Consider the following 13707-nt stretch of genomic DNA (forward strand, 5'->3'; position numbering starts at 1 on the left):
AACTGTGTGACAAGAGCCATTATGAATTCATCCATGCTAGTTGTTAACTTTCAAACGGGGACGAATCTTGTACTGCTAGTGAAATTGACGATATTCTGTTCAGAACAAAACGTTTAACATCATTTGATAGATGTAAACCTTGACTTTCTATTGGTTATAGGTAATATATAATGAAATGTAACATAGAACTATCAACAAATTGTGAAAGAGGATATGACAGGTGGGTGTGGCAAGAGGGTTCTGATTTTCTATTCGATAGCTCTGTAAGTAAACAAAATTGAAGACTAAAAATTATGGTTTGTCTGAGCAATAACGATTCTATATATAGTAATTTACATTTAATTTTGTACATTTTCGAGGGGTGATGGATAAAATAGGGATGATGACATGCTAAGATAAAATGTGTCACGTGGGTCACACTAGTGGAAATTCAGGATTTTTTTAAATATTCCCTTGTAGATTTAAGAACTTAAAACTTGTATACTATTAAAATACAGATTATTAGCTAAGATTTTATGCAATTCTAATTGGTATAACAAACAAAAAGTAGTATAATAAAATTGTGAATGTAAGACACTAAAACCTTGTGTCATGCGCAGTAAAGGATTACTGGGGCGATAGGGTTAAAATGCTTTATAAGACTGTACTGGTGAATTATGGTAATTTATTCAGTGCATTCAGCTTGAGAACTACTTGTAAAATTCCTATTAAAATGCTTTTAAATGAGTAAAAATCTTAATGAACACATTCTAAAGGTCAAGTTAGTTTCTATTTTTGGCAAGCAAATGTGTTGTTTCAAAAAAATATGAAATGCTGTATATATGAATAAAAAAATACACAAATGGATGGACATATACCCAGGCAGACAGATGTAGATAAAGAATATGTTACCTTGCCAGGGCAGCAGGCTCCCTTTTCCCAGCTTTTATTAAAAAACTAAGGACGTGATCCTATACAGAATAAAATATAAAAGTTTATCTTTGAGAAAATATATTTTATTGTGCTTAGATATATAATAATTAAATGGAATTTTATACAAACAATTATATAGAATTTTTATACCAGACTTAGTATTAAAAATTTTATATCCTAAATCATTTATAAAATTTTTAAATTGAAATTTTATGTTCACCTAATACATAGACATTATCTATAATTTTCAAACACTTTTGAAGCACATACTTTTGCATCTTTGCTGTTCCAGATATTCATATCTGTGGAACTGGACTGCAAAGTAGGAATCTCGGAGTACAAGTTAGGGAAGCAGAGAAGAGAAGCTAGGACAGATACAGCTTCTGTTCTAGGTACCTAAAAAAGGGGGAATCCACCCAAACACAAAACAATTGTGCTTTTCACAAAACAAAGTATTAATACAAAATAAAGTTGTTACACCTTATGTGAAAATTGATACACTCTCTAAACTATCATACATTTAGAAGCACATGTGTATAAGACATTTTCAAGTTTAAAAAAATCTACTATACATATTAATACATTTTTATTTTAAAATGTTGCAAAAGCAATTTTTTAACAATAACAAAAAACTCACAAGATAATATTACCATATTTATACTTTTATTACTAGCATTTCATAATTTCTCTTACAATTCTACATAAATTAAAATATAAGTAAATGACAATAAAAATAACATGCTTGATTTATTAAAATAAAATGCTCAAACCTCTTTTAATTCTGTAGAGGAAACTATTGTGTTGCAAGCATGGATGAAATCCATGAAAAGTAGGGTACAGCCTGGAAGCCCAATAGAAAATAATTTTGGTCCTGTGTACTTCACTATTGTGTTGATAACATCCTGTTAATAAACAAAGTTAACAATTTAAATCTACGTTGGATAACACAAAACAGATATTATGGCTACTATTAATTAAAATTTTACTGAAGTTTTTTCTATCTACTTCAGACATGATTATTACTATTTTCTGTTTTCCAAGTGTTCTTTACAAGTCCAAAATTTAAATACAGCTCACACAAGGATGTCATCTGTGCTTCTCTTCAACATTATAGACTCCACAATTATTTCTAGATAATAAATTTTCTTTAAAAAGAAAGTGGGAAATATAATAATATTAGGTAATGTAAATTTTTTACTGACAAATGGGACACTGATTATTCACTATTTTAATTGCGTGTAATGGACAATCAGAAAAAAGTATAAATTATTCTACAAATACTGGTAATATATAACCTGTAATTTCATGCTCATAGCTACTTTTAATATTCTTTCAGAACATGTGCATTAAATTTAAACTTAAAAAGCTCATGTGCAAATATCTTCAATTATAAAAAACAGTAACTTGAAAATAATTAACCTAGCTATACAGCTTATCGATTTATCTCTTTTATGTACAGTAGTTTCTGTTGTCCACTGTTAATTTAATGTAACACAATAAGATTTTATAACCTCAGCTATTAAACTTTTATATTGCGAGATATATGAATACCACCTATATGAAAACAATAAGTTATTACACCTTGATTTAATTTATAATAATTAATAAGTAAGTAATCTATAAACCTGTTCTGTCGATATTAACCCCTGATGCAAGGTTTGGTAAAATTTCACTAAATAATCTTGTGGTAATGGCAAGTCATGCCTTCGCACTGTTAAAGTACATAACAGTCGATAAGCAAGCAACCTTCCTTGATGATATTGCTCTGGGAGATGAATAGTCTGAAAAAAACATACAATCAAAATCTTTTAACAATGAAAGATTGAATTGTCTGTAGCACGAGGCCAGTACGTATTTTTAAAAACAATATCTACTACCAAGATCATATATGTTTCCTGAAAGCTTCTTTAAAAGCTCAAATACTTATATGCTGTTAGTGATAGAAGAAGGTAAACAGGTTAAATTTTACATAAGAAGAAGCTTAAAAAATACTTTTGGCAATAAATAAAAAATATAACAAAAATTCATTTCATTTCTTGAAAACTAGATAAAATATCATCAGTCTATTGTAATTAAACATAATATCTTGTCACAATGTTTTTACAGATATTAAAAAAAGTACCCTAAAACCATGCTTTGACTTAAATTATACTAAATGCTATCATGTTAAAAATAGGAAAATTACATCCATCATACCAAACCTGAATTTTACTTACCTATTACATATTCTAATTTTTTAAACTAATGGCATGTTATTACAATACTTCAAGAGTTAATATGCTGAGAATTATTCAAACTTTATAAATTATATAGTACATTTCCAAATGATAATCAAAAAACTAACATAAAATCAACATTTGATGAAATAGATAAAAAGGAAATGCTATTTCTACCATATGTTCCAAGTCAATATGTCAAATGTTTGAAAATTTGAAAAGCAACACAAAAATCTTTTTTTTCCGATTTATATACCTCTGAATAAAATTAGTCAAATATTAAATAAAACTAAAGTTTTAACTAAGGTAATGGAGAAAATGGGTATTAACAAAATTGAATGTGATTATGGTTGTGTATACACTGGCCAAAGTAAAAGAAATTTAAAATTTAGAATAAATAAATACAGGAGAAATGTGCAAAAAAAAAATTAAAATTCTATACTAGCTGAATATGTAAATCATACTGATCATATCATTCAGTGGAGAAAATTGTTATTCTGGCTCAACCAAATGATAGAATGGCTAGAAATATCAGAGAAACTATAAACGTAATGAAACACTAAAAATTATTATCATATCTTAAATAAGAATGAAGGGTTGACAAGTTAGAAAGTATGCAGATGACATGATTTTCTTCAAATTCATTATGTAAACTAAGTAGTCACAAGACCAATGGCTTTCTGTGGTTTCTGTTTACAATGATTTTGATTTTAAATTCCTGATTGGACATTGATACATCTAATGTCTGTTTTGAGGTGTTGACAGTCTCAGAATTGTTTTCATATTGTGTACTTAAAAAAAACATTTCTCATTTGAGTATTTTAATTATTTATATTTGCACAAGTACCTTGAAATTTTAATATTTTATAACTTGATGTTTCAAATTTCATACCATCCTAGGAACTACTGATTCCATCATTGATCATGTTCGATCTGATGGTTATGATGACGTACTATTGCTGAATATTGCAATCTCCAATGTAAGTAATTTCTGCAAAGGGTGGTATCTTCAGTGTTAGACCACACATCTTTAACCTTTTGCACACTCTCCATATACTTGGAAGTTGGCTTCCAAGACTACATTTAGGTAGATCAAAGCAACAATATGCTTATAATACTACACTGCAAGGGATTTGCAGGTATGTAAGCATACAAGGATACTCTGAGTCTTCTTTTCTTTTAGTTATCTTTTTCAAGAAAATAGTCATTAATTTTGAGAAATGACAGAAAGATTGTGAGCTCTTGCCAACTTCAAATCCATGTTTATCATGGCTTTATGGATTGGAGGGTTCTCATTTATAACCATAGCCTTCCCTTTACTGATAATGATTTTGCTCTAGATTCACTTGTGGTGGTGTTTTAAAAGTCTGTTACTGGCATAAATTCTACTGCCAGTGTTTCTGCTTTCATATAAAACACTGAAGGCTCACTTCTATAAAATGTTGTAGGTCTTGGTTTTAAAGCATTTAACAATTTCATTGTACCAATATCTTCACCTGGAAACAGCTGAGACATATCCTTCGAACCATATGTCTATACAGTGGCAGCATTGCACTGTCAAATGATAAAGATTTCACAGTGAGCCAAACATAAAGGTGATAAACATGTTATATATGGCACCATAGCTTGAATATGTAACAACATGCTATTGTTACAAACCATGATCAACCCTCTGAAGAGTTTATTCATGTTTTAACCCTCTCGCTATGAGGAGGTCAAAGTGTGCATGTCACGACATTTTAGAGAGGTACATTCAAAATTTAATTAAACTACTTTATTATCATTGTATACAAATAAACCTGACATCAAAACGTAGCTCATCAATAAAATTTTAATATTATATAAGTTTCAAGTTCTTAATTTTATAAGAAAATATTTTTAAAAATCCTAAATCTCCCCTGGTATGAGAATTGTAATATTTGCTCTCTAGGTCTTCCCTCTTCTCTAATTTATTTACCACCCCTCTGAAAAGTACAGAATTTTATGTAAATTACTCATTATAATACAAATATGAATTTTATAGTCTTCAGTCTTATTTATTCATGGAGACATAAACCAGATAATCAGATTCACTTGCCACACCCACCTGTCAATTCTCTCTTTCACAAATTGTCAATAGTTCTCTCTGATATATTACATTTTTTATAACCAATAGAAGGCCAAGTTTTTAATCTATCAAATGAGGTCTTATATTACATGGTTTTCCATACAGGTTACTATCTATTTCATTTTTAGTTTGAAAGGTTTAATCGCTGTGTCTAGATCAACAAGCCAAGCTAAATTTTTAAAGGCTTTTATGCCATAATTGGAAAGCCTGATAAATTGTGATAGTTATAGGATATTTATTGCTTTGTACATGTTATTATTCTGTGTTCTTAGGTGCATTATTTAAGTAAATAAAAATTATTTAGTGTACTAGTTCCATTAGTATAAAAAAGTAGGCTTAAATTTCATCGACAGCAATAAATAAGGGGGTCACAAGAAAATGATATATTTCTTATTTTTCATGTATATTCTTTATTATTATAAAAGTAATTAAAATGTAAAAGTTAGAAACTTACTAGGTAAGATAATAATATTTCACAAGGCATGCTCGCGAGTAGGTCATATGTTATGTCTTTCAATATGGTACCATGAACTCCTCATTTGCCAAGTGATTTACAATTTATGTGGTGGGATTTATTATTTAGATCTGGTTTAAAGAGCAATAACACAATAAGTTAAGTATAAACAAATGTGTACTGTTACAAACTTCAATCTATTTAGGTTGATTGTCTGTTTTTAATTATGCACAAAGCAACACAATGGGCTATCTGTTTCTAGCATTGTAAGTCTGCAGACATACTGCTGTGCCACTGGGGGGCACTTAGGTTGAAGAATTGTAGTAATTTCATGTTACAATGTGCAGTCATTCTAGAAATAAAAAGAGTAATTTAGATTTATTATGTATTTTCATTATGTGGTTACAAAGTTGGTGAATTCTATCAAATGCATCCAAAGTTAGAGTAGAGAAAATAACAGATAACTATAAAGTTTTACTGAAAAAAACATTCAATATTTATTCAGGAGACTTCAGAGATTATGCAAGTAAAATTTGAGAATTTTTTAAATGAAGAAAAGCATTTTTAATCTTAACATGAAAATCACTTAAGCACTTGGGGCAGTCAACACTGACTATATTTTTAGTAAAAAATAATCACAAATTTGATTTTTTGTGTACAAAAAAACTTGCAATGTTTACTGAAAGCTTGCCAAATTTTGTGGAGGTACACAAAACATTAAAAATTACAGTATAGAAACTCTGAGGGTTACTTTAGGGTTACAAGGTCAGTCGCATCAACCATGCCTGTATTGAGAGAGCTAATAAGCTGAGAACAAGACTACTTTGCAAACATTTCCAAACAATGTGAAATATAACCAATAAATTTTCAAAGATGGACTGAATAAACTAAACATTTTAATTACTTGCTTTCAGTCAAAATATGCACATAAAAAATAAAACAGATTTTTTGTAAAATTAAAACTGTCAATAACTACCATCTTAGTTTTACACACATACCAGTACTTATAAGCTATCCCCCAAAAATGTTTGGTATGAAACTAATAAAAAATTCTCTTCCATTATAATGGAAATCTTATCCTTACATTAAAAAATGACCAAAAACTGACAAGTATACTTCGCAATCAGCTAGTGGCATAACCAGGGCTCAAAGTCCCTGGAGCAGCTGCCCCATCTATCCCTGCACCACTGCAATCAGCTTGTGTTACAGATGTAATTTTCCATAGTTTAACAGATAATTAACTTCTAAAAATAAAAACTTTATTTAATGGTACCTTGGAATATAATACAACAATAAGTTATTGAAATGCATTGTGCAACAACTTTAAGTGAAATAATTTTCAGCTATTCTATGTTTGTCACATATCTTCTCATACTGTCAATCTCTGTCTTCTACCAGCAACTTACTGAAAATAAAACATCTGAATGTAAAAGACTTACAATCGAAGACTAACTACAGGTCTACTGGATTTTTCTTCCACCTAATATTTTTTTAAATACCACTTTTACACAAATAAATATCAATTATAATTTCACATGCCTTTGGGCAAGTATCTTACCTCAAATAACCATGGAATTATTAAGTGTAAAGGAGGGACCAATTCAGCAGGAGGAGGGCTAGACTGATTGTCAGCTGTCACACCAAGATTATCTCTTATCTAAAAAGATAAAAAGGCTTATCTATACAACAAAATAAATGCATTTATTTTTTTTAAATTCATGCATGCTTCATTTGATTAAAAAAAAAAACTTGAAAGTTTTAATAAAGTCAATGCCTCATGTTTTTTACAAACTGTTTCATTCTATATAAGTAATGAAGAAAGGAAAACAAAAATTGGCTGATGTTTATATGGTGCTATCGGGTAGTTAATGTCACTGGGTGAGCAAAGTGCAAAAATACCTACTTTAATTAAAGTATCTGACAGTTGAATAAGGTAATCAAGAACTTGAGCATGAATAGCAGGATCTTTGATTTGATTAATATTTCCTAAGGCACCCAACATCCGCTTCCATAAGACAACTGCTACATCAGGAAGCCATCCTGTTTTTGTTCCTCCTGCCATCACACTTCGAACATCTGGACCAACTGCAGCACCAAGCTCTAAAACATATACACATTTATACTTACATGAGTATATAAATATATGCATAAAGTGTAAATAATTTCCTTTTAACAATGTTTAAAAGTCTACAAAACATTATCAAACATTTTATTAAATTTTAAAGAAATGAACTGTATTTCATTGTTATGTTTTTCTATATTTGTTTCCCTTTCTTACAAATGCTTAATTACATTTAACAATCAATGACAAATTAAAATCTGTTCAGCAATCAGTGGTTTTTTAAAATGTCACTTTTAATATCAAAATCATTTAGTATGGATTAATTCTATAATGCTTCAAGTTATATCATATCTTAATCTGATAACTTCTGAGATATAATACACACAAAAACACAGATTGTGACACTATCAAGAAAAAATTCTTCCTTTCAATGCATCTTTCAAATGAAAATCATTTAATCCAAAACTACTACTTCCTCAGTCTGAAGCTTACCAATAATGTTCAAAAAAGCATTAAGATATATCAGTTAATTTATAATGAAAGAAAACTATTGTTCTGGGTCAAAATGTGTAAAATAATGTGCTCCTCTTTTACTATAAATAATATACAAATATATTCAAAAGTTGCACTTATGAATATATTGTAAGCAAACCCAAGTTTATTTCCTCTAAATATACATTAAATTTCGAAAAAAGCAAACACAAAAAACAGTAATAAGAAAATAACCTATTGCACTGGAAAACAAAAACTTTGCTACTGTAGAAAACTCAAGTGATTCGGGGTAATTTAATGGTGCTGATTTCAAAAATGCAGTCAGAATTTATCCATCACCTCTAGATTTTGAGTTAGTGTAATATCTTAACCAACTCAGTACAATAGATTTATACTGTGAAATTAAATTTACTTGGACTGTTTACCTGGTAAAAGGCATAGGTTTTTGATAACTTCAAACACTGATTGTATTGTATTGGTGTAAAATTCCAAATATATTGTTCACATATGCTATTTGTTCTTGATATAACTATAGCAAATTGCATCACTTTTGCTTCATTCCCACACTTAACTGCTCTGTCCGGGAATCACAAAACCCTCATGTGCTCAGTTTGCTAGAACATTCAAGAAGTTCCTCCACTGACCATAAAAAGGGGCAAAGTCAAACATCTCTCTTTCAGTTGCCTCACACTCACTCAGTTACTCACCTCGCCTCGCTTAGTGCACAATCAAAACAAAGTCCAATCTTCTTTTTGTATCATACCCACAATATAATTAAATTATACAAAACTTTATTTTTAAAATATTTTAAGCTCTAGTTCTGTAAATGTAAATTCTTTAATACTTCTTATAAAATTATTTGACATGCTTGCTGAATTGAGTTCAAGTAAGGTCCAAAAGTGCAAAAATTTCCCCAAACAGTTTCTGCTACATTTGTGGAAAATATATTACAGTTTCACAAAGGACAAATATCACAAATCAGATAAAGGAAGCTTACTACCACTATTTTGGGTGTAAAATTGGGGACAAAGAAAAACATTGGGCTTACATTTGTGTTGTACAGTTTGCACATCTGGCTTGACACAGTGGCTAAATAAGAAGAGAGCAAGTATGCCATTTGCAGTTCTTATGATATGGCATGAACCCAAAGATCATCTAACTGACTAATGTTTCTGGATATTCAGGCAAAACTAAACGATACATTAAATATTCAGATTTGCATCTATAACAAAATCAGTACCTCATGGGGATGGTCTACTCGTGCCACATCTACCCGTGAATTTGGTAACAGAAAAGTTATCCTGCAAAGAAGATAATGAATATCCTACATCCTCTTCATCTAGTAATTTTATTACTATGGCAACTCAACATAAACTGCCTCAACTGATCACGCAAGAAGAGCTAAATGATCTGATTAGTGACTTGTCTTTATCAAAGCAGCATTGAGAACTTCTTAGCTCTTGTTTACATTAATGGAATTTATTAACTCCAGGAACAAGATTTTCAATTTCCCAAAGTTGCCATCAAAGTATAGCTTCTCACTAGAGCATGTAAGATACTTTGTGTTTCTTACAAATGTTGATGCACTAATGAAAGAATTATGTACTGAAAATCATCCTCATGAATGGAGACTTTTTATCAACTCATCTAAAGTTAGTATGAAAGCTGTAATTTTGCACAATGGAACTCTAAGCCCTAAATTCCTGTTGCTCATGCTGTGAACATGAAAGAAACTTATCAAAGCTAGCAGATTATACTTAAGGACATCAAATATGGTCACCATAGACAGAACATATGTGTTAATCTAAAAGTTCTTGCACTCCTGCTAGGCATGCAAAGTGAGTATACCAAACAATGTTGCTTTTTGTGTGTCTGGGACAGCTGAGATGATAAAAATCATTTCAAGAAAAGGAATGGCCAGTGAGAGAGAATTACATACCAGGAAAACAGAATATAGAGTATCAACCTTTAGTGAATCCTCAAAATGTGTTTCTGCCCCATTTCATATCAAACTGGAACCCCTGAAGAATTTTGTAAAAGGAATGAACAAAGATGGGAATAGTTTCAGATATCTTGTCTGACAAGTTTCCAAAAATCAGTGAAGCAAAAATGAAAGGAGGTATTTTTGTTGGGTCAAAGATTCAGGAAGAGCTGATGGATGATGATTTTGAAACACTAATCAATCAGAAAGAACATGCTGCCTGGAAATCATTGAAACTGGTTGTCAAAAATTTCTTAGGAAACCACAAAAAGAAAACTATGCAGTGATGATTAATGATATGCTTGAGAACTACAAGAAAATGGACTTCTTACACTCCCATTTAGACCTCTTTCCAAATGATCTAGGTGCAATGAGAGATGAGCATGGTGAGTGCTTCCACCATGATATTTCTACAAAGGAGAAGCAAAATCAAGAACAATGGAATCCTGCAACGATGGGAGATAACTGTTGGTTCTTACAGCATGAAACTAAAAACAAACACAAAAGGCACAAGAAGGTAGGTATTTTGTAACAAAAATTAAAAAAAAAATACCAGGATGAAAATTTTGAACATAAGACTGAAAGTATTTTCAGTATATAATCTTACTATACTCATTGCTTTTTTAAATTGGTATTGCTATTTATATTGCTTTTGAACATTCTTAAATGCAATTTTCAATGAATAAATAAGTTATTAAAGAAAAAGTTATTTTCATGATATATAAGACTATTTTGAATAAATCTAACATAACTCAAACATCAGAGGTGTACGTAATTTTCAATGATTTTTAGTATCAGCATCATGAAATTACTCAGAAACAGTTACAATTTTTCTAATAGCAGAGAAAAATGTTTTGTTGCCCAGTGTTATCTGTATAAAAAACATAAACATAAATATTTCATTATATTTTCCAAAACAAACACAACCATTTATCCGGGGAACTGATCTGAATAAAGTAAAACCCACCTTTCTTTTTTTTCTCAGAAAGGCCTAGAAAAAGTATGAGCAAAGAAAAGCATGTAGCAAAAAAAAAAAAGAGGTCACAATATTAAATGTGGTTATTAACCATCTAAAATAAAGCAGAGTTACATTGCGGCTAAATCAAATGCTAAAAAAGTTAAAATCTCGAACACTGTAACCTTATTTTCATTATTATTAAAAGCTATATTAACATCTTATAAACAGATCAAATATTTCTAAAGTTTGTAATCAAATTAAAATTCTACTTTTGAAAAGTTTTACAATAATTTTATAATAATCAACATTCACAACTTGAAAATATATAGTATTTAATCATGTGAGCATCTTATAACTTAGATTTTACATTAATTTCCAGAATTAAATAAGATAAATCAATTTTAAGTATGCGATATAAATAAAATATTTTTTATAAATATCTATACCTTAGCTATAGTTCTTAATCTATTCAATGAATTTATAAAACCTTTCAATACAATAACTATAACTACAACCTCTACAAGTAAAACATTGAAAACTATAATGCCCGTCATATCCCAGCTGGTCTGATGAGCCCTGGTATGGAGCAAAAGGCTTCATCAGCACTGGATATAGCAGATGTAGTGTCATTAACATATTATAATTTATTCTCCTTTGCTTTCACTCCTAAGCTCATAGAACTATTAATGTAGCTTTCTCCCTTTGATACTGTGATTATTTGACCCATTGCAAGGACAAAAAGACTAACTTTTTGTTTCACTAACCAGTTCTTGTGAATGATTGTGAAGTTAATTTTTAAGAATAATAGTAAACATAAATAAATAATTGGTGTTAAAATAAAATAAATAATACTGTGTTGCCAATTATTTGTGAGGTTGACATATTATAACCTATTCTCTTTTGCTTTCATTCATGAATTCCTAGAATGAATAAAATCCCCAAACAAGAAACAAAATATAAAAAATCCAAGCCTTTTAGATATATGAGCTTTCCTTTTTCAGGGGTGAATTTGGAATATATCTTTTAATACCCAAGCACTTTGGGACGGCATACATTTTTTTTTTTCGGAATGAATTGCCAAAATGTATATTGCAACATCTGAGTGCTTTGGGAAATCATATCTTTCTCACAGGTGAATTGGGTACACTTACACAGGCCAGGAAATTCATAATTTCTAGGTCAAGGCCCTTTGGAGTTGGATTTTCTCATATTTTCAAGGTCACCAAAGTAAAAAAAATTGACTGGAGGGCACTAAGTATGTACTTTAATAAATATGGCATTAATAATTTTCATTAGGGGCCTGGGAAGCTGGCCTATCCTTCCAGATTATGTTTATCAGGTAGGTGAGTATTAACTTTAACCAATGAAACTTGTGAAAGAGAGTACATTAGCTTTAAGATTAAAAAAAAAAGAGGTACCATGTTGATCTAAACTGCCATGTGACATTCATAGTTTTTGCCCCTCCTGACCCCAAATGACGTTTGACCTGAAAATCTATACAACTTTTAGACACCTCTCTTCATTTAATAATTTGTCTGACCCTGAGAAGGATCAAATAAAATCCCTGGGAGGGAAGTATTTTAAAGGTTTCCAGGATTAGACTTCCGGTGACCTTACAAATCATTAACAAATGGCAGGCATCTTTATTCACTTACTAATTTATCAAACTTTGATAAAGATCAGACTTACACATAAAGAGAACAAGTAATTTATAATATTTCTAGCTTCTGCCCCTCTCCTGACCCCAAATGACCTCTGACCTTAGAATTGTATACAACTTCTATTCACCTCTATCCTTTTATTACTTTGTCTAACTTTGAGAACAATCAGACAAAATTCCTGGGAGAAGAAGTTTAAAGAACTAATTTCTACCAACAAAACTCAACTCCAACATGTCTGACTATTTGACCAAGATTGACAAAAATCAGTTACATGGTCTCCAAACAGCAGCCCTTTGACAGACAGATAGATAGATAGAAACACACACACACTGCCATGATATAAAGTCAGGTCAACATTCTATTTTCAAACAATACTATTACTAGTATTTTTTTTTGCATAATTTCTAATGTAAGCTAGTGTCAATATACAGTAAACTAGGCTTACACTACAGTATAGCACATGGTCATCTACCCTATATAAAAGCCAATGTATGTCACATCACATTTGATTTCTCAAAATGGGAGGAGTCATAAAAGCCAAAATGCATTTATCCAGATAGAATAGTTTGATTACTGTCTGTCCATTACGATTTTAGTGACAGGAGTGCAAGGGGGCTGTGAGGGGAGGGGGTGCCTTGAAACCTTATAAGTGTAGTGAGTGTTGCTATAATAAGCTTAAAGTAAAGATGTAGTGTGTGATCACCTAGCCAAAAGCAATGTGCATAAAATTTATCATGAAAGTAAAAATATCAATTCAATTTTAAACTTAAATCATTCCTGAATTAAGCTATTTTCTGTTATATTAAGAACATTTTTAATAAAAAAACAAACCTCTTTAATCAATGGAGACTCTAAGTTAAGAAA

The 13707-nt window shown here is 30.3% G+C and overlaps 1 protein-coding gene across 5 annotated transcripts in view; it reads right to left on the reverse strand.

The window, feature by feature from the left end:
* The window catches only part of LOC106461357 (ral GTPase-activating protein subunit alpha-1-like), a 195036-nt gene that overhangs the window by 63309 nt on the left and 118020 nt on the right, over positions 1 to 13707 (reverse strand). For 4 of the 5 annotated variants that reach the window (XM_022388289.1, XM_022388290.1, XM_022388287.1 and 1 more), the window contains exons 22-28: positions 11192 to 11215; positions 7593 to 7789; positions 7248 to 7346; positions 2538 to 2693; positions 1683 to 1814; positions 1183 to 1308; positions 892 to 950 (exon numbers count right to left, since the gene is read on the reverse strand). In XM_022388289.1, coding sequence (XP_022243997.1) covers positions 892 to 950; positions 1183 to 1308; positions 1683 to 1814; positions 2538 to 2693; positions 7248 to 7346; positions 7593 to 7789; positions 11192 to 11215 — 793 coding nt within the window. The remainder of the gene's footprint in view (positions 1 to 891; positions 951 to 1182; positions 1309 to 1682; positions 1815 to 2537; positions 2694 to 7247; positions 7347 to 7592; positions 7790 to 11191; positions 11216 to 13707) is intronic. The other variant, XM_022388288.1, reaches the window with a different exon arrangement.

The sequence above is a fragment of the Limulus polyphemus genome, unplaced genomic scaffold (genome assembly GCF_000517525.1).
Source record: "Limulus polyphemus unplaced genomic scaffold, Limulus_polyphemus-2.1.2 Scaffold943, whole genome shotgun sequence".
NCBI classification, from domain to species: domain Eukaryota; kingdom Metazoa; phylum Arthropoda; class Merostomata; order Xiphosura; family Limulidae; genus Limulus; species Limulus polyphemus.